The 18978-nt window shown below is 46.6% G+C and overlaps 10 protein-coding genes across 10 annotated transcripts; 4 read left to right on the top strand and 6 right to left on the bottom strand.

Moving 5' to 3' along the window:
• Positions 1 to 207: 207 nt before the first annotated feature.
• N7529_001288 (lipase/thioesterase family protein) lies at positions 208 to 1339 on the top strand (the record flags this gene model as incomplete). The annotated part of the gene is made up of 2 exons (XM_057236819.1): positions 208 to 553; positions 621 to 1339. The coding sequence occupies 2 exons, from the start codon at positions 208 to 210 to the stop codon at positions 1337 to 1339; spliced, it is 1065 nt and encodes a 354-aa protein (XP_057103622.1).
• A 613-nt stretch (positions 1340 to 1952) lies between these two features.
• N7529_001287 (uncharacterized protein) lies at positions 1953 to 2381 on the bottom strand (the record flags this gene model as incomplete). The annotated part of the gene is made up of 1 exon (XM_057236818.1): positions 1953 to 2381. One exon carries the CDS (start codon positions 2379 to 2381, stop codon positions 1953 to 1955), a length of 429 nt encoding a protein of 142 aa, XP_057103621.1.
• Positions 2382 to 4126: 1745 nt separating this feature from the next.
• Positions 4127 to 6000, bottom strand: N7529_001286 (alpha-glucosidase; the record flags this gene model as incomplete). Its single annotated transcript, XM_057236817.1, has 3 exons — positions 4127 to 5382; positions 5445 to 5865; positions 5923 to 6000. The coding sequence occupies 3 exons, from the start codon at positions 5998 to 6000 to the stop codon at positions 4127 to 4129; spliced, it is 1755 nt and encodes a 584-aa protein (XP_057103620.1).
• A 543-nt stretch (positions 6001 to 6543) lies between these two features.
• Positions 6544 to 8145, top strand: N7529_001285 (putative MFS maltose permease; the record flags this gene model as incomplete). Its single annotated transcript, XM_057236816.1, has 1 exon — positions 6544 to 8145. One exon carries the CDS (start codon positions 6544 to 6546, stop codon positions 8143 to 8145), a length of 1602 nt encoding a protein of 533 aa, XP_057103619.1.
• Positions 8146 to 9390: 1245 nt separating this feature from the next.
• Positions 9391 to 10209, bottom strand: N7529_001284 (GIY-YIG nuclease family protein; the record flags this gene model as incomplete). The annotated part of the gene is made up of 1 exon (XM_057236815.1): positions 9391 to 10209. One exon carries the CDS (start codon positions 10207 to 10209, stop codon positions 9391 to 9393), a length of 819 nt encoding a protein of 272 aa, XP_057103618.1.
• Positions 10210 to 12588: 2379 nt separating this feature from the next.
• N7529_001283 (uncharacterized protein) lies at positions 12589 to 13023 on the bottom strand (the record flags this gene model as incomplete). The annotated part of the gene is made up of 1 exon (XM_057236814.1): positions 12589 to 13023. The coding sequence occupies one exon, from the start codon at positions 13021 to 13023 to the stop codon at positions 12589 to 12591; it is 435 nt and encodes a 144-aa protein (XP_057103617.1).
• A 607-nt stretch (positions 13024 to 13630) lies between these two features.
• On the top strand, positions 13631 to 14503 carry N7529_001282 (fungal specific transcription factor domain-containing protein; the record flags this gene model as incomplete). The annotated part of the gene is made up of 4 exons (XM_057236813.1): positions 13631 to 13857; positions 13923 to 13998; positions 14065 to 14300; positions 14359 to 14503. 4 exons carry the CDS (start codon positions 13631 to 13633, stop codon positions 14501 to 14503), a joined length of 684 nt encoding a protein of 227 aa, XP_057103616.1.
• N7529_001281 (uncharacterized protein) lies at positions 14503 to 14752 on the top strand (the record flags this gene model as incomplete). The annotated part of the gene is made up of 2 exons (XM_057236812.1): positions 14503 to 14656; positions 14703 to 14752. The coding sequence occupies 2 exons, from the start codon at positions 14503 to 14505 to the stop codon at positions 14750 to 14752; spliced, it is 204 nt and encodes a 67-aa protein (XP_057103615.1).
• A 76-nt stretch (positions 14753 to 14828) lies between these two features.
• N7529_001280 (polyketide synthase) lies at positions 14829 to 15496 on the bottom strand (the record flags this gene model as incomplete). Its single annotated transcript, XM_057236811.1, has 2 exons — positions 14829 to 15242; positions 15407 to 15496. 2 exons carry the CDS (start codon positions 15494 to 15496, stop codon positions 14829 to 14831), a joined length of 504 nt encoding a protein of 167 aa, XP_057103614.1.
• A 2287-nt stretch (positions 15497 to 17783) lies between these two features.
• N7529_001279 (amidohydrolase family protein) lies at positions 17784 to 18978 on the bottom strand (the record flags this gene model as incomplete). The annotated part of the gene is made up of 3 exons (XM_057236810.1): positions 17784 to 17938; positions 17998 to 18475; positions 18541 to 18978. 3 exons carry the CDS (start codon positions 18976 to 18978, stop codon positions 17784 to 17786), a joined length of 1071 nt encoding a protein of 356 aa, XP_057103613.1.

Here is an 18978-nt window from a genome sequence, read left to right as displayed (position 1 = left end):
ATAGTTATACAGCACGCTATATTATAGACAATCAAGTGCCTCGGCAACCACAGAGGATCATTACCCAAACAGGTCACCTTTGCGAACATCCGCTTCTCTTCTCTCTTTCACGACTGTTTCTCCTCGGTTCACATATCTACTTATGCCAATCATGTTAGCCATGTTCGCCATATCAACAATGAAATTGGCATTTATCAATTCTCCAAAATGTCTTTATCCAAAGTGACCCTCACTCTACGCGAGAAACTCGACTTTCTCCCCGCAGTAGCTTCCATCCTGCTGGCCGCCTTCTATGCCCTGCTTACAGGTCTATGGCGTACTGAGCGCCAAGCGAAGACCCTGTTCCTGCATCTAGGCTATGCACTGTTTCGAAAGGCGACCACGCGGCTGAACACGTCCCAGCTACAATACATCCTTCCACCCTCGCATAAAGTCTATGAAATCCATTCCAAGAAAACAGGCGGATTACTCGACTCGGTAGATCTAGGCAACGGAGCCTTGGGACACTGGATCGGTGATCCCAATGCAGACCATGTAATCGTCTGGTTTCACGGTTTGTTTATCAATAATATACGCCCTCAAACAAAACAAAACTGACGAAGGAAAACAAAAAAAAATAGGCGGCGGCTTCAGCCTCCCAGCAAACATGGGCTACTTCAAGTTCTACACCCAACTGATCCGCGACCTGCGAGCCTCTGGTAAATCAGTGGCCATCTTCAGCCTAACCTATACCCTGGCCCCGATCGCAACCTACCCCACCCAACTCCGCCAAGCTGTAAGCTGCCTGGCGCACATCCTCGCAACACCCCGATCCCCCTCCACCGTCTTCCTGGGCGGCGACAGCGCAGGCGGAAACCTCGTCTGCGGCGTGCTCTCGCACTTGGCCCACCCCCACCCGGAAATCGACCCCCTGGCAGTGAAAGGCAATCTCGGCGGCGCAGTCCTCATCGCCCCCTGGACTCTCCTCGACACCGAGTTCCCCGGGGTACACTACCATGGCGGCGACATTATCACCACGGCCGTGGCGGCACCGTGGGCGAGCGCGTACGTTGGCTCGAGGAAACGGGACTACTACACCGATTTGTCGCATGCACCGGCGGAATGGTTTAGTTCGTTCCCTGTTGATTCGGTTTTGATCACGGCGGGCGGGAATGAGATCATGTTGCCTATCATTGAGGATTTTGCCGGGCGGTTCAAGCAAGGGTTCGAGAGGGTGGAGCTGGTAATTGGGTTTAGGGAGTGTCATGTTGCGCCGGTTTACAATTTGGAGCTGGGGGATTCGGTGAAAACTGAGCAGGGGATGGCTATTGAGAAATTCTTTGCCGGGTTGATGAATTGATGAGTTGATTTAATGTGGTGTTCATAGTACATAGGGCAGTCGGTCGTAGGATAATCAGTGTCCCTCGGTCTTCTCAAATGCATTGAGGAATTTTCACTTGACCTATTGACTTACTCGTGCCAACTAGGAAGGAAAGTGCAGCATCATGGAAAACTAGGTCGGTGGTGGAAACCAAAATACCAAGGACCCATTGAGTTTTGGACGGGAGATCTGACCAAATCTTGGCTTGGAAGAGTCCAAATGGGAGCAATGGGTTTCGAGAGACACAGCAAAGAGTATTGACCGAATTATTCACAACGCAGCCGTAGTGAATTGGATAGAGACGTACATATGTACATATGAACGAAGACCTGAAGCTGGTCAATGTCCACAGCACTGTTGACATTCTCCCTGGATTCTCAAGGAATCAGTCTCCCATGCGCTTTGGTATATGTTTCATATTGGATTGGATACCTGTAAAATGAATTCGGCCAGTAAAAACTGGACAAGTCTGCTGTATTTAGCCTATCCAGCATTCAAAGGATATTCAAGAGCGTTGATAGAAATATCCACCCTTTTCGAATAGCATATGCATGCGTAAAGGAGAGAGGCAGACCTCATCATTAGCAAATATTCAAGGGAAGTAGCTCGAATATTGGAGGAATGCCTCGTCAATTTCCGGTGTCTTATTGCCAATGCGGCTCATCTCTGCGTAGTTGAAGTTGCCATTCATCCAATCATCGGAGACCGATTTAGAAGCTACGTCACCCGAGACAGGATCCATGGTGTTTTGCTCCGCTAAAACTTCATTCGAGGCAACAGCCAGTGTAGACGTGTCTTTCGTAGAGCTCGCAACCAGCGGGTTAGGTTGAAGATTGAGATGTACAGTGATAGGCTCTACCATTGAAGGTAGGGTTTGTCTTATCTTGGTGAGTAGAAGGGGAAGAAACCTTCGTCGGCCACCTGGAAGATCATGAATGAGGGTAAAGAAATGCTTCAGATAGTCCTGCGGACCAAGCTTGAAGCCCGAAGAGCGGAGCCCAGCAGCCGAGAGGCACGCCATGACATCGATCAGGGTACATGCCACTTCGAAAATTTTTTCAATCTTGTTTTTGTTTAGAAAAGCTGATAAATCGATGGACATTTAATCACATACAAGGCCAATTCCATGGGTCTCCATACTCTGCCTTGAGATTTTCCACGTTGCGAGGCAGAGGTCTTGAGCAATGAGCAGAGGGTAGCGGAAATCCATGCATTCATGGGTCGCTGTTGTTGACAAGAACCCGGCAGTCATCGAGAGTTGCCATATCATAATGCGCAGCCATTGCTGTGATACGCGCAGATCGGCCATGAGTATATCGGGTAGATCAAGATCCGCGGGGACTGCGTTTTGGATGCGCTCTTCAAGCCGAACCAGCGACTCAACCGAGCATGATACATGTGTTCCATTCCACTGACCAAGAAATTCTTCGTCAAATGGACGGTAGAGATCTACCAGACAGCCAAAACCAACAACCGATGTATCTGAATTGGGATCCACTTCTAATTGAGGGCTGTCGGGAGTGACGTGGAGAGTGATCGGTCGGTGTCGTCGGATGGCATGAGCCCTGTCTTCCTGTTAGTGTAATGACCATTTTACATCTAGAATCACGCAAATCACCTTTCCGAAACTACCAGCAACCAAAACAGTTTTCCTTCTAAGCAAGCGTCATCATCCACCTGGCCCGATGAGGATTGGCTTTCGAGTGCACTGGCTGTATAAAGTGTTGTAGATTCGCGAAGAAAGTAATAAGCATGCCTTTGATTTCCTAGTCCAATGTGACATCCATAGAGAAGAAAAGCAGTGATAATGTTTTGGCGTACAGGATCTGTAAACGGATCGATACATTTTCGAGCCTCGGTAGCTTCCTCGATCAAAGAATTTCGGTATTCTTCAGCACAAAATGTTTGAAAGCGCTCAGAAGATGCATGGTCAACGGAAAATGAGGTTTGGGTAACTACAAAAGCACAAAAGGCCGTGACCAAACAATATGCGTGGAGAGAGGTATCCGACAGGTCCACTTGTGTCTGAAACCGATCAGGTTGCAGAATGGGCACTGTTCCTTGCATGCGCGAAAAGAAGTACTCCGAACAGGAATTAACAAGGTCATAGTTGACAAGCCCTGGAGTCTTTGAGAACTGGCATCTTCCCGAGAGTTGCAGTGACTGGGGCGTCGTTACAACTTCCCCTGGCCTGAGAGCCATGTCCGGTGGGGGGACATTGGTATCCCGAGCGAGAGCCTGTTGCGTCTCCTTTTCTCGGAGCTCATTGAGAATGTTCGCAGTCTGGCCCTGTCGGCCTTTCCTCTGTCGCGGGATAGATGTTCGGCAGACCAGGCCGGCAGACCGACACTGGTCACAAGGTCGTGAGGAAATGCATTTGACCTTACGTCGGCGACATGCATCACATGCCTGCTTAGCCGGTGATCCTGGCATGAATTTTAGTTAGCTAGATAGAAATCGGTAACAAATGACGAGCGCACCACAAAAATCCGGGGATGCGGAGGGAAGTCGGAGAGAACCCGGGGCGAAGGGGTCCGTGGATTGTGGCCTGTTTTCTTAGGCGTCAAGGCCGCAACGACCTCTAACTGATCATTCCGAATATCACACTAGGTTTGTTGAATAGAATAGTTTAGATACTTAAGATATGTAATCAGAAACAATCTGAGTAGGTAATTTTAAGCGAGCATATTTCATGGTTGCGTAGCAAGGAAGGTCCAAATTTATACATAATTCTTTCATTGTCCAACCCGGTAAGAAGAGAACTCCTCAGATGTAAATTCTCCCTTCGAAAGGCTGAAGAGTTTCCCTTGATTCAACAAAATAGTTGCCTATCAGCAACTTCATAGCCGCAGTCTTGCCCACTTGTGTGAATGGTTGAGACTTATTAGTGAAGTTCAAGACAACTAATGCCTGTGCATGATCTCTTCTCTTTACAAAGCAGAATGTCTCCTCATTCTTGTAATCAAGGACTTCAAATGAGCCGTGAATGAACAAATCCCTGTACTCTTTTCTCAGGAGCAAGACCTTTTTCCAGAAAGACAAAACACTTGACGAGTCGCACTCCTGGCTCTTCACATTGATTTCGTTGTAGAGATCATGAGCTCGCATCCATGGCTTTCCGGTAGTGAATCCACCGTGGACTGATCCGTCCCATTGCATCGGCAGTCTAGAATGATCGCGAGCCAAAGTCCGAAGACCATCCATGATACGATCTTTGCGCGTAGGGTCAACGCCACTGGCACTTCGTCGCTCAGCTTCTCGGTAATAACCTAGTCCTTCGATGTCTTTATATTCTTCGATTGGCCATTCGCGAGGGGCATTGATCATACCAATCTCCTGTCCTTGGTAGATAAAAAGAGTCCCGGTCATGGTAATCATCATCAGAGCTAGCATTTTGGCTGAGTGCTCTCGGAACTCAGGCGCATCGGATCCAAAGCGGGAAACGGATCGGCCATTATCATGATTCTCACAGAAAGCCGTAGTCCATCCATCGGTTCCCTCAATGAAAGATTGCCATTTTTCCACAATGGATTTCATTCTGGTCAACTTCCACGGGGTAAATATGTATTTCTCCTCCAGACTGGGTCCCATGCCAATATGTCCGATGTCCAAGTGGAACACCATACTCAGCTCTTTGGCGGATGCGCCCACATACTCAAGGACATTCTTCGGGTCAGGAGTATTGGCCAGTTCGCCAACGGTCACGACATCTCCATAGGGAGCAAGTGATTCGTCGTACATCTCACGCAGGAATTCATGAATCCGGGGTCCGTTGCACCACATTCCAATGGCAGGCTGGATGTAGCTTTTTGAGTCCGTGATAGGAGCATCGGGGAAGTTGGTGTGTTTGCTGTACTTGTTCACTGTGTCAACTCGGAAACCATCGACGCCTTTGTCCAGCCAGAACCGCACTGCACTGTTGTAGATAGCCTCTCGCGTGGCTTTGTTGTCCCAATTGAGATCCGGTTGTTCTTTGGCGTAGAGGTGCAGATAGTATTCTTCTGTTGTCTCATCCCAAGTCCCTTTAAAAAAGTCCAGTTAGATTAAATATAACATGGTAAACACAGGGAGATTATCAACCCACACGTGCTTCCGGCGAAATAACCCCGATAGTTACTGGGAGGCATTCGATTTCCGGATTCATCATATCGTGGCGGACGCCAGAAATACCAATCTCGTTTGGGATTGTCCTTGCTGCTCCGACTTTCCTGAAACCAAGCATGCTGATCGCTGGTGTGGTTGACGACAAGGTCGAGAATAAGTTTCATTCCTCGCGAATGACAAGCCTCCACGAGATTCTCCACGTCTTGCACAGTTCCATAAGCAGGGAGTACATTCTCATAGTCGGAAATATCATATCCCATGTCGTGCATGGGTGAGTCGTACATGGGGGAAAGCCACACAACATCGACACCTAACGACTGAAGGTATGGCACCTTCTCCACCACACCTGGGATGTCGCCCCAACCGTCGCCATTCGAGTCATAGAAGGAAGCTGGGTATACCTTTAAAACACATATTTCAGTTTAAATTTTGGACAATTTCGAGGCTTGCTAACGGACCTGATAGACTGTGGCTTCTTTCCACCAGTTGTTTGTCCCCGTTGGGATCGATTTGTCAATGACAGCGTGTGGTGACATGGTGGCTTGATGGTTTTTTTATTTCTCTTACTTGCTGCCAATCCCTCTCTTATATCCTTTCATCAAATCCGGAATCAACTCGGGCTAGTCAAACGTGGGGGATATTCTCGAGCATGCAAGATTACCGCCAAGCCTCCGACGAGTTACTGTATTGCCGGCTAACCACCGACTTGCCACCGAAGGGCTCGCTTCCGCTACGGTGATTCGCCACGGTTAGATCTCCACAATCTGATTTCCCCAGTTTTTCTCCAAATGTTCGGACGCGAGTGACAGACCATGTGCATTTTCCCCGGATCCGTGATGTGCGTAGACTGAACATGTCTTCTCTTCACTCCTAGTACTTTGTATAAATCACACAACTTCCCCTGGTCCTCTGGCTTCATAATGCTTGAACATCGACATATTGCAACCGGCCTTCAATTCTGATCTGGCTTTGGACATTGAAATCCATTGCCATTTCATTTCCCGAGAGCTCGTCCTCACCTGAACTTCCTCCCAAACAAAATTTGGTACCCGCTTGAGGTTCAAAACTCGGCCTACTCAATGGCGTCAATGGACGACATCACCAAAATGGACGGCAATCCCTCCCTGACCCTGGCCGAAGGCAAACAAGCTGCGAGGAAAGAGCAATCCATGACTCTCTGGCAGGCCCTGCGACTGTACCCCAAAGCTGTTTGTTGGTCAGTTCTGCTCTCGTCTACCCTGATCATGGAAGGGTACGACCTTGCTCTGCTGAGTTCAATGTATGCATCACCTGCCTTCAACCAAAGATTTGGAGAACAGTCGGCTTCGGGGAAATGGGCCGTTCCCGCTTCCTGGCAATCAGGTCTTTCCAACGGAGCACGTTGTGGTGAAGTCATTGGACTTCTGATCAACGGATTGGTCTCTGAACGCTTGGGATACCGACGAACTATGATCTGTGCCTTGGCCACGATAACAGCGGTTATTTTTCTATTTTTCTTCGCTGTCAATATACAAATGTTGTTGGCAGCCGAGATCCTCGCAGGTATTCCGTGGGGTATCTTTCAGACTTTACCAGCTGCCTATGCCTCGGAAGTTTGCCCCGTCGTCCTAAGACCATACCTGACAACATTCATCAACATGTGTTGGGTATTCGGGCAATTTGTGGCTATCGGTGTCAACCGCGGCTCAATCTCCCGCGATGACCAGTGGGCTTGGCGCATTCCATTCGGTGTTCAGTGGGTGTGGCCAATTCCCATTATGATCGGTTGTCTCTTTGCACCTGAGTCTCCTTGGTGGCATGTGCGTCAGGGCAATGTTCAGGGAGCTCGACGAGCACTTCAGCGCTTGACATCTCCCAATGATCCCAGCTTCGATCCCGAGGAGACTATTGCTATGATTCAACATACCAATGAGTTAGAAAAGTCTCTTTCAAGCGGAACCACGTATTGGGATTGCTTCAAGGGGACGAATCTTCGACGAACCGAGGTGGTATGTTTTGTCTGGTTGGTCCAAACTTTGTGCGGCCAAAATCTTATGGGATACTTCGCCTACTTCTGCGTCCAAGCCGGTTTACCTACTGTTCAGTCCTTCAATATGTCTCTGGGGCAGTATGGTCTTGGAGTCCTTGGGACAATCGGATCATGGTTTTTGATGAGCTATGCAGGTCGGCGAACTATCCATATCGCAGGTCTGGCCAGCCTTTTTATCCTCCTGATCATCACCGGCTCTTTATCGTTTGCCCCGAGCGACAACAGCCCAGCAAAGTGGGCAATCGGTGTGATGCTCATTATCTTCACATTTTGCTATGATATTAGCGTCGGTCCTGTCACTTACTCCCTTGTCTCTGAACTATCTTCGACCCGCCTCAAGGCAAAGACTATTGTACTTGCCCGGTGCTTGTACAATATCAGCAATATTGTTGTCAACGTGTTGACCAATTACCAGCTCAACTCCACCGCTTGGAACTGGGGTGCTCGGTGCGCATACTTTTGGGCAGGTACATGCTTAGCGTCTCTGATCTGGGCATTCTTTCGTCTTCCTGAGCCAAAGGGCCGCACATATGAGGAACTAGATCTGCTCTTTGAGCGTGGTGTTTCGGCTCGAAATTTTACGTCCACCTCCGTGGATCCTTATGAGGGAGAGGCGACAGAGGTGCATGAAGCCCACGTAGACAAACAGTGATATGATTATTGGTCCTTAAGGAATTTGAGCCATAATCTCTTGCAAAATTATATTTTACCCTTAACTTCAATGATTTTGGCGAAAATTCTACTGAAATCCAGAGGAATTTAAAAGGGAACGAACGGACTATGAGGAAAATAAGGACTTTTGTAGGAAGATCACTGTAGCGGAGTCCCAAGGGTGTGTTACGCCCCTAAGGCAAGACCTAACAAGAGCATGATGGTACTGCCGATGACAAAGAGACAGCCAGGATAATCGATTGCCTTTAAGCCACTCCAAATTGGAGCGTTGTGTGTGTTGAGCTTAAGGGTATACCGCAGCAACAGGAACACCATACCAGTGATTGGAAGATTGATCCAAAAGCGTCACCACCAACTAGAATAACTCAGCGATCTGTCATGTAAAGTGTAATATACAGTTAGACACAATCCAGATGCTTAATTTTCGTATTTGGACCAACTTTTCATCGGTACAGTTGTAAAGGAAAGTGATGAAGTGATGGGAGAAGGAATAAGAGGGAGATAAACCTACCAACCTTGCCTTTTTGTAAACACCCCACTGACGACGGGATCTATCCCATTGGCGAGAGCCCATACGACAGAGATGAGGCCAAAATCAAGTCCTCGATCTTTAATAGAAAACAAATCACTCATGCAGATGTTCACAAGGGTAATCTTCCCAGCTGCCCCAAGCCCCTGCACGGCGGGACCAAACAAGAATATTTCGATCTTATGCCCCACGGCGCAAACCAAACTTCCAGCAAAGGAAATAGCTGTCGCAAGTAAGAGCAAGGGCTTTCAACCCCAAATATCCGAAATATTGCCCTACTCAGGAACATTGGCGGTATTGGCGAGTATATAAGGACTACCGATCCATGTATACGTGGAGCTGGATTGGAAGTGTCTACCGGTCAACGGTAAGGCTGTTGTAATAATAGTGACATCGAGTACAACGACAAAGATTCCTGCACACAGAGCAGAGAGAACAGTGAATGTTTGTAGGAACGTTCGCGGGTTCAGGGCCAGTTACTAGGGTGAGGCAACAGGCTCGTCGTTGGGTGTGAAACAGTCGGGTCCATATTTATGGTAAAATGGTGAATACAAGTAGAACAGAAGAGCAACAGGCATCGTGTAAACATCTGGAGTGCTAAGTGGCAATAAGAAACAAAGCAAAGCCTTGGCTGTATGTGTACTCTCGCATATATTATGTTGCTCGTCGATTATTGTTTAATATTTGCACGACAGTCTAGTCTCCGGCGCCCTTTTTTCCTATCTCACACTTAAAATGGAGTGTCGAAGGCGATGAGATGTTTTCCTCCTCTTCGGGAAAAGGCAAGCAAGGAGTTGAAAATTTTGTCCCTGGGCGACACAGATTATCTAGATTTTTCCGTTGCTCACTTTTCAGAACCCAATGTTCTTCGCCATCTTTCATCTGTTTCTCATATGGCAGTGCGGCCATCCAATCCGACCACTTGCGGACAACTCCTATCGCAATATCCTTGGTGGTTTCAAACCATTCTACGTGCGATTTTAAACAACCGGGGCACTTCTTCTCCTTTCTTCTGTATTGCATCAATTCCAGATGCACCAGAGCTTCGACGCGCGATATATGTGGAATTTGCCGTAAATCAGGTATACTTGCGTCTCCTATTTTCTCCGGAAAGAAATGCTGCATGGACTTTTTGCACTGTTTGTTCCATTGTTCTAGACGGCGGGGCACATTTGCAGATCGTCCGATCTTCAGGTGGCCAAAGTTTGGAGGTTGCCAGAAAATGTAGATCATGCCCTGAAATTTGATGTCGCTTTTTTGAAGAGGCTTAGCAAGAAGTTTTGCAAGCTCTTCAGATGTTGTCCCCGAGAAGGCTTTGCCGACGTAAGGTTCGAACACTTGAATTGGATTTACCAGAGGCGGGTCTATTTGGACAAGTTTGTCCACTGTAGATTGCATAGAAGAGGACGGAGATGATTGAGACTGTGCTGCCCGGCCTAGCAGATATATCCAGTGAACAACAGCACATAAACGCTCATTATCCACTGGGAAAATAAATTCACGATCTTGGATCATTGAGAGCTGTTGAAACTCCTTTCTCCAGGTTTCAAGTTCTCGAGATGCGACCTTCTGATGTGATGCGCAGAATAGCGCTTCTATCAGCCGTTGAATAACTAGTAGAAGTACGCTAGGGTTAACAGTGACTAAGTTTTGGAGTTGCACTGAAATAAATCTGACAGCATGACGAACTTTGCATCTCTGGCCCTGTGTTGTCCAAGCCGGGCAAATTCTGCTATTTTCCCCTAAGTGCTGGAGAAATTCAAGCGGTATAATTTTGAGAAGCGATTTTGGAATCAGATCCACTTCTTTTAGGTTTCGATGCGAAAGTAAGGATTCAAGTAAACCTGACGTCAAAGTATTTTGACGCCCTTCTAGGTTCGTTCTTATGTGTAGCGGAAAATGTACTTGAGGCCCAAGGAGTATTGTTTCGGGGTCTGAAAACTCCGTGTTGATTTCACCAACAGTTGGCAATTTCCATAATGCAGAGCTTGTCGACCGAAGGTGCTTGGTCTTACTTGATCTGAAGAAAACAGAAAGCAAGCTAATATCCGCTGGCGAAGGAAGACTCTGAGCTATAATTTCGCTCGTTTCACCAGTAGTTTTGCTGAGATGGAATACTTCATCTTGTTTCCGCTTGACTTTCAATGTAGAGATTGTCACAGTTAAAGTCTTGGGGCGCGTTTTAATTTTGAGAGAATTGACGCCAGCTTTATTCCTGCATGTAGAAATCGAAGTGGGTGAGATCTTCGCGGATTCTGTGACAAGTATGCCAGCGTTTTTCATAATGGATTGATTTGCTGTCATCGTGTTCAGCCTGGAGAGGGAAGCTTCCTGTAACGTGGGCGATACCTGGGTTTCAGGCATTGTCTCGCAATCGTTGCGATGTTTGAAACCGCTTTCGCTCAACGGTAGAATGCCGACAATGTGGCTTGTTGAACCAGATGTAACGAGCATTTGTGGAACGCAACACCAATATACATGTAGGACTGCGCAAGTTCTCGACAGGACTTTGATCAGTGATATTTCGGATAGTATTTTGTATTCTTTCTTCAAAACTGATATAATGGAAAAGCGGGGTTATAAAATAATTATGGAAAGAACTTTGGAATGGGGCCATATTTCTATTTTTGGTTCGAAGGAGCGGCATGTTGCTTTCTAGTCCGCACTAGTCATTGGCGAAGGCAAAGACTAGAAGTCAGTAGGCAGGCGTCTTGCTTACAATCCCTTACATCCGAAGAATGTAGACGCGTGATCAAATGGAATCGAAGGACCAAAGCGGTAAATTAAGATCGAACGACCAAGGAAACAAACATGAAAGTGTTTCCAGAACGGAGAGACCCATGTTTTTGTCTTACCCTAAGCTGTGGCTTGTCGTAATATACTGTGGCTGTGTCGGAAACAGTACATATAAGTCAGTGAATTCATAACTTTATATAGCGTATAGTCCGATCTCCGTTGAAACAGAAACCCCACCATTCACCATTGCCCGTTGCAACTCACGTCTGAATGTATCAAGAGTTATGTCTATTATAGCAAAGAATCAATTCAGATAGCCTTTGACGCTGAGGGGAAAGTACAATACTACGCTTCGGCATACAAAATCGTTCTGTCCGGCAAAAACATCCTTGGGATAGGCTGTCAATACATTGAAAAAAGGACAAAAACATGCAGCACTGAATGATGGGATAATGCCTAGTTTCGATTCGTTAAGTACAAACAGGCCATCGAGTGTAGCGGCAAACATTCCTGTATATAGAGTAGAGAGATTGGTGCATGTTTGTAGAAACGTCCGCGAATTTAGGGCCGAGGACCAGGGGGAGGTAACGAGTTCGCCATGGAGTGTGAAACACTTGGGTCTATATATATGGTAAAATAGTGAAAATAAGTAGAGCAGAAGAGCAATAGATGTCGTGTAATTGTTATACGTAGTTTCTAGTCCCGCCAAATCTTTTCCAGACCCCTTCAGCTGGAACCCGCAAATTAGCTCCTCAACGCTCCACGTGAATCCGGATCAAAATAAGATTTCGTAGTAGTTGCGGTAATGAGGAATTCCAGGCAGTTTCGTGAAATTGCAGCTTGGTCGAAGTATTTAGTGCCTCCTAGCAAGCGATTTCCTATTAATGCCGCGGAGCTTGAGTCGATTCTGAGGTGTGGTTTCAAATTAGATCGCCATAATTACCCTGTGAAAAGGAATCCAGGTACAATGGTACACGAGTTGTACAGCATTATTGGTGGCTTGGATCGAGTTTCCAGACAGAGTCTGCTTAACATGAAAAGCGATAAGGTTGAATAGCTAATTAAGAAAGTCAAAGGAGATATTGGGTTTTACATGTAACATCAAAGCCACGGTAAGATGGTGTAGTGCTGGAGGCATGGCAATTCTTATTCAGAAAATCACTCAGCCGTTTTGAATGCCATAAACACCTTGGCCAAATCCTCTAAGCTCACTCGTGCGGCAAGACTATGCAAAACATCTCTGCGCATAGTTTCATCGCCATAAGGCTGGGTTACAACTCTTTTAGGCACTCTTTCATCGCCTGATCCATAAAACCGGGCTGAGAATCCTTTGTCAAAATCCCCCATAGTCACGGCTGGCCATGGTGAGACACCATGGCAGAACTTGAAGATATCCTCCGCAAACGCAATTCCCACTTCTTGTTGATCAGCGGTCAAGAATTCGCGAAAGTTCTGGAAGAGATACACGACATCAAGAATGTGGGATGCACTACCTTTCCGAGTACCTTCCCAAGGATTTCCTTCGTTAAGGTAGTACACATGGGCGTTACCATTCCAACCACGAGCAAAGGTAAAGACAGGTGCAAAGAACATGGTATCGTTGAGGCAATCAAGAATTATGTTGCCCAATCTGAACGCGACCACCTGTCAAAAGAAGAGGTGAGCTTTCCGATCCATCGAGCCACCTCTGGGGCCTGAACGGGGCTAATGATGGACACAAGATGCAACCGGCCCGGAGTGACGGGAAGAAAGCGGTTTATAAACTGCAAAATCCCGCGAATTGGAACGCGCTAACCGTGAAATAAGCGGTGATCTTAACCGCATCCGTATGTATCTAGAGGACTCCTTCAGCGAAAAGAACGAGATGTAGGCAGAAATCCTTCGTTTTCAAGACGAACTCGGCGGTATATCATCTCGAGCCAGTCATCTGGAAGACGAGTTGGTTTGTGTTGGGAGATACGGGAGGCAATGCAGGTGTTGCGGGTCCATCAGACGCAGTAGGGAAGCGCGTCAAAAGACGGGGATAGATAGGATGAGCCAATTTTTAAAGACTTCAGGGGTAGAGCCTCACTGTCATAATGAAACATCACTGGCAGGCTCGCTTGCATGCGCTACTCACTTACCGAATACTTTAGATATTGAAGACAAGAAACAATGATTTCCTGGAGCGAGCAGTTTGATTATACAACCCAGGCCAGCGATGGGGACGAATTCTTTAGAAATGCTACAGAGTCGACTTCTCCTGACTATCTTCGAGATCGGTCATAGCATATACCCCTCGGCATACATCTCCACTGCAGCCAATATACGCGCCGCAGTCTCCCTAGGGATTGGTGCTACCTGCAAGGACCTGCGCAAGGTCTTCCGGGACCCACAGAAAGTCGAGGAGGCACGACAGACTTGGCGCGGCATCGTCATAACGGACAGGTGATATCTATGCCCCGGGGATGCACAATAGATGTCATTCATACTGAATCAAGAACACGTGGTAGATATGTCTCGCTGAAAAATGGTCAAGCATCCAATACTCACAGTTGTCAATCCATAGCTGCGATAGAGGGCCAGAGGGTGAGTGACCATCTGACTGCTGCCAAGCCTTCGCCCAACTCCATCTGAAAATAACTTCGAAAATAGGGCTCTGAAGATTGGGCGAAGGTAGAAATGGATTCATTCACAAGGTTGGCCCACGCATCCCAGCTCTTGGACCAGGTGCTCGTTCACATCCATGCGACCAAATCGCATCCCCTTTTCAATGGCGCTGAGGCGGTCCAGATTCTCAAATCTGTAACCTCGTTTCTGGTGACCTTCCAAAGCGACAATTCGAACCCGCCCCATCCTCTATCGGATAGCGCATTAGCATTATGTAGAAGGTATCGCTGCCCAGCGCAAGTTCAAAACTAAGTGACTAATCCGAACGCTGTTAACTAGTGCCATGCTCGAAACTCTCGAAGTTGGATCTCACATGGCTGCCCCCGACAATGAGGATTGTATCCGCACATCACTCAATATTCTCAAGTCCCTCGTCCACGAGATTGCGCGCGAGGGGGGGAAATCTCTCCCCCGATTGAGATGATGGCTTTGTCCGTGTTTCTCCCTCATTGCCTATATAAGACCGCTATGGTGTGTCTTAGCGATGTTAGGGTACTTGGGGGTGTCGATCCGGAGCCGTCGATCCGACTTTTGAAAGACCTGCTAGGTTATCTGAGTATAAGATGGGTAGCCGCAAGTACGTGGCCCACTTTGCAAACTATGAACTAGTCTGACCTTGATAGAGCGTTACTTGGCAAAGGTTGAGATATCACAGGAGACATGTAGCTTATGAACTATAATTTAAAGCTCCTAAATTCAGAGATATCTCACTGGGGGATTTGGCAATTCTATAGAAATGAACACCGATCTCATTTCAAAACCTCGAGCTCCTTCCAACTTGAAATATAATTTTGAACCAGATGGGAGTCCACCGGCCTCTGATTTGCTAGAGTGGGGGAGTGCTCGGCGGCATGGGTCGTATCTAGAATCAGACCCCCACAGGACATGCGCACAAAATGCGTCTCCAAAAAGTCAATAATCAAAGCAGCCGGATTCTTAGCCCCCACAGAACTAGAGTGGTTCTTCACCAGTGCTATCCATTCTTTGTAAGGAACTCCATTTGAGCTCGGAATGTCCAGTGCCTCGCTCAGTATTGTTATCATTTCATCCCACGGCTGTCGCGGGGGATTTTTGACGTTGTAGATGGGATAGGGGGTGTAGTTTCCGAGGAGCAGCTCCGACAGTACGGATACTACGTCCGTAGAGGGGCACCAGGAGAGATCCTATGAATTGAGGAGGAACTTGTTAGCGGGTGGCTTTATATGTTATGAACGGATCAGAAGGTCGTCGTTAATGAACCAAGAGCCTTACAACCAAGCATCAGACTGCGGGTCAGTAAAGTTCTTACTCAACGGCGGGACAGACAGCTTCACAGAGAAATTCAGACATCCGCCCCCGTGATGACCGGACCCGGGGAATGGCATATCGTTACTAGACAGTTCTGCGTGATAAGGAGCTTCAGAGCATCCTCTAGCATGTTGGAAGCAACGTTCCGGACCATACCTTAATATGTATAGATTCTAGTGTTTCTGAACTACCCTAAGCTATATTTTTCGACTTATTGAATGACCATTTCGGCAGTGGATTTCCAGAAGATTTATACGATAGTGGAAATGTTGTTTACTCACATCTATCTAAGTAAAGCCCGATCTCTCTACACTTTAGGGAGATATAACTTTTAGACCTGAACCGCCATTCGTGATAGCCTTAATTAAACTTATCTCCTATCTTAGCATAAGGTTGGATTGTTTTAAAAGACGCTAAATCCTAGAAAGACCTCTCTACTAACCTTATATTTCTCCTGATAACAGTATGTATCCGGAAGTTTATCGCTCTATATTTCAAATACTAGCATCTAAGCCACCCGATAGTGCACGAGCCTACCTTTAAGCCTAAAAACAACATCTGTACCGTTATTAGCTTCTATAGTCTTTTTAGGGGCGATGTATACTATTGACCAAAAGGAATTCCATACTATAGAGAGGGTAATCGATTTCGTAGAGCTTTATATCTTTTCTGATAATATCTTCTTAATAGTAAGTGGGATTAAGACTATATTCTCCGGCAACAGGTACTATAAGTATAACGATTAGGACAAATTCCAAAATTTCTAGGCAGGACTATTAATTACTATAGTTCAATACTAGGCAGGGAGTTAGGTCTCTCGAGACCGTGCGATAGAGGCTTGATTTAGTGAGATCGCTAGGGAAATTATACATCTCTATTCCCTTATCGATATAGCGAAACTAACAGTATTAAAATAGGTTACTCGGAGGATCGCCCTAATTATATCTCGACACCAACCTCCAGACTATATCTTAAAGGATTTGTGGATTAAAAGATAGTGCCGAATCCGGTGCGTATTTAACAATTTTTAAGAGAGCTTAACTAACGTCTAGCAAAACCATTATGATTATATCTTTACTTAATTACGCATTTTCCTTCTACTAAAATTACCCCTGTCGTCTAACAGCTGCCGAGATAGAATTCGAACTTCCTGTAAGACCCCGTTACGAGGGTCTTGGGACTTAGGTGGATTCGGGCAATAGAATGGAGAAAGCAGTAGACAGGTTCAATGCTGAACTAATCGCTGGAGTCCACGACTCCAGCCCCTGAACTGTTTATATACAAATGTGGGGTCATGTGAGGTCATGAGCCCTCGCATTGCGGGTCTCAGCCCTGGGTCCAGTTCGCACCTGCGAACTGGCCATCTCGCAGTCTCACATAGACTGCGAGATATAGATCGTCAGACCTGCTTAGTACTTGGGTCCTGACAGGATCTAAGTGTACTATTGCTTAATAAAGAGCATTAAAAAATAAGGAGCGAATTTTTAACCAAGAATCAGCTATCCACCTCTAATAGAAGCCCTCCGCCTTCCGAGATAGTTACTGTATAGTTACTGCGGGCTAATTGAGATTTGGCATAAATTAACTTATAAAGGATATACAGTACGTCTATAGCGAACATAATACGTATATCTAATAAATCGGGGTTTTCCTAATAACTTTGCCGGATTCTGCAATTACCCGAAAGCGAACCTTCGGCTCTTGGACCGGACATACCCTATAATAGATAATCGATAGAAACTGACTACTAGGAGCTATCTTCGCTCCGACATTACACAAGAACATTAAATTTCTGCTGCTATGAGTGCCGAGAAAAAAGCCATTATAGATGTCAAAGACTAAAGAAATTTGTAATGATCTAAGCTCATAGAGACATAACCGATGTATAAGATGGCTCTAATTACATTTATATTATTCCGACTGCTTGACTGGATCTAGCAAACTTCTTATCTTCGACGAACTCACTCCAATGGAAATGAAACCCCGATCGGATGCTTTCCACCCACAAAATATAGGGCAATCCAGGCCCTCACAAGCCTACACCTTTTCGGGTGCCGATATGCCCGACGAGAAGGAGAGAAACCTCGTCGCCTAGGATGGCCCCAATGACCCGAAGAATCCTCACAACTAGCCCAATTAGAAGAAAGCCCTGTGCACTATTTCCACTTACTCCACATCAACCAATTAGCTAGTAGCCGCTAAACTCCGCCCTAGGTACCATAGGTATCCTGAATTATAGATACTCAATTTCTCATACCTAACGAACTCAGTGCCATATCTAACTAGCACTCTGCGGCGTTCAATTAACAATTACCTTATTCTTCAGTGTATAAACAAGATTCTGGAAACTATGTATATCGCCCAAATGAATTCATCCACACCACCCCTTTCTAAGATTTTTGACACTATGAAAAACACTAGTGTCCCCCGAGTTTCAAAGCATCGGCAATCAGTGGAAAGATAGTCAACGCATTTTGGTGGTTGATCTGGCTCATAGCCTCATCGGTAAAGTTACCATTATGTTGGATGGCAGCTATGGCAGGTTCCGCCTGCGCGATTGGAACATATGGATCTAATTGCGTTAGTATAATGCAGTCACACATATTTCGATTCACTAGTGTGAGAACTTACAGTCCGTTCCAGTCACAATCTGGTCCGCGTTAACGAAGCTCTTTAGGGCCGTGAGCTGTATAGCAGAGGCCGAGCTAGCGGTATCATAATAATATCCGGCAAGTTGCGCCATGGATTCAGTAGCCGACAGCCCAGCCAACCAGGAAAGCGATGCCATTCCGGCAATACGGGCAGCAAGATAAGGGATTGCGCCACCGCCGTGAGCGAATATTAGCTTGAGGTCGGAAAATCGTGCACGCTGGCCGGCTATCAGTAGATTCTCAATGGCACGAACGGTATCGAAAGGATACTCCGTCATTGGGATGGGATATCCCATGGCGACGGATGTGCAGCCTGGGGAGGCTGGATGAACAAACGCACTAGCCCTGCGTTCGCTCATGGCAGAGAAAACAGGGTCAAGGGCGGAGTCACCCAAATATGTGCCGTCGGCGTTGGTATACAAGCCCACGCCAATGAACTTGAGGGTGTCCAGACAAAACTGTGATTTTCAAGTTAGATTCGATATCAGCCAGACAATTTTGCCAGGGAACGTCGTAGCCATACCTTTAATTCCTCTACTGCTTCGTCAACGAAAGGGAGAGGTAGAAGACAGAGAGCTCCAAGTCGAGTAGGGTGAATTTTAGTGTAGCTATGAAGCAGCAGGTTGATACTTCGGGCCAATTTCTTGGCCTTGTGAGCCTCTTTTATAAAGAACACGCCAGGAGCGCTGACACTGAGGGCCGAGAAATTGACACCAAGGGTGTTCATGTTGCTGATGTGCGATTCTAATGTCCAATCGGGAACTGGGAAGCCATCTGCATACAAGGTGCCATTCTTCACTGGGTAGCCTGCAGAAATCATTGCCTCTTTCCAGATCTCCGGAACGACATGGGAATGAACGTCAATGCGATAGTCCAAGCCTAGGTTTTGAGTGATGGCATGACAACTGGCTAGGCATGCCAAGGTTGATCCCAGCAGGATTTTCTGCAACAGAAAATGCAT

Source organism: Penicillium soppii (genome assembly GCF_028829465.1).
Source record: "Penicillium soppii strain IBT 18220 chromosome Unknown utg000001l, whole genome shotgun sequence".
Lineage (NCBI taxonomy): Eukaryota > Fungi > Ascomycota > Eurotiomycetes > Eurotiales > Aspergillaceae > Penicillium > Penicillium soppii.
The sequence above is the reverse complement of the archived record's forward strand: the minus strand, read 5'-3'. Positions and strand labels throughout refer to the sequence as shown.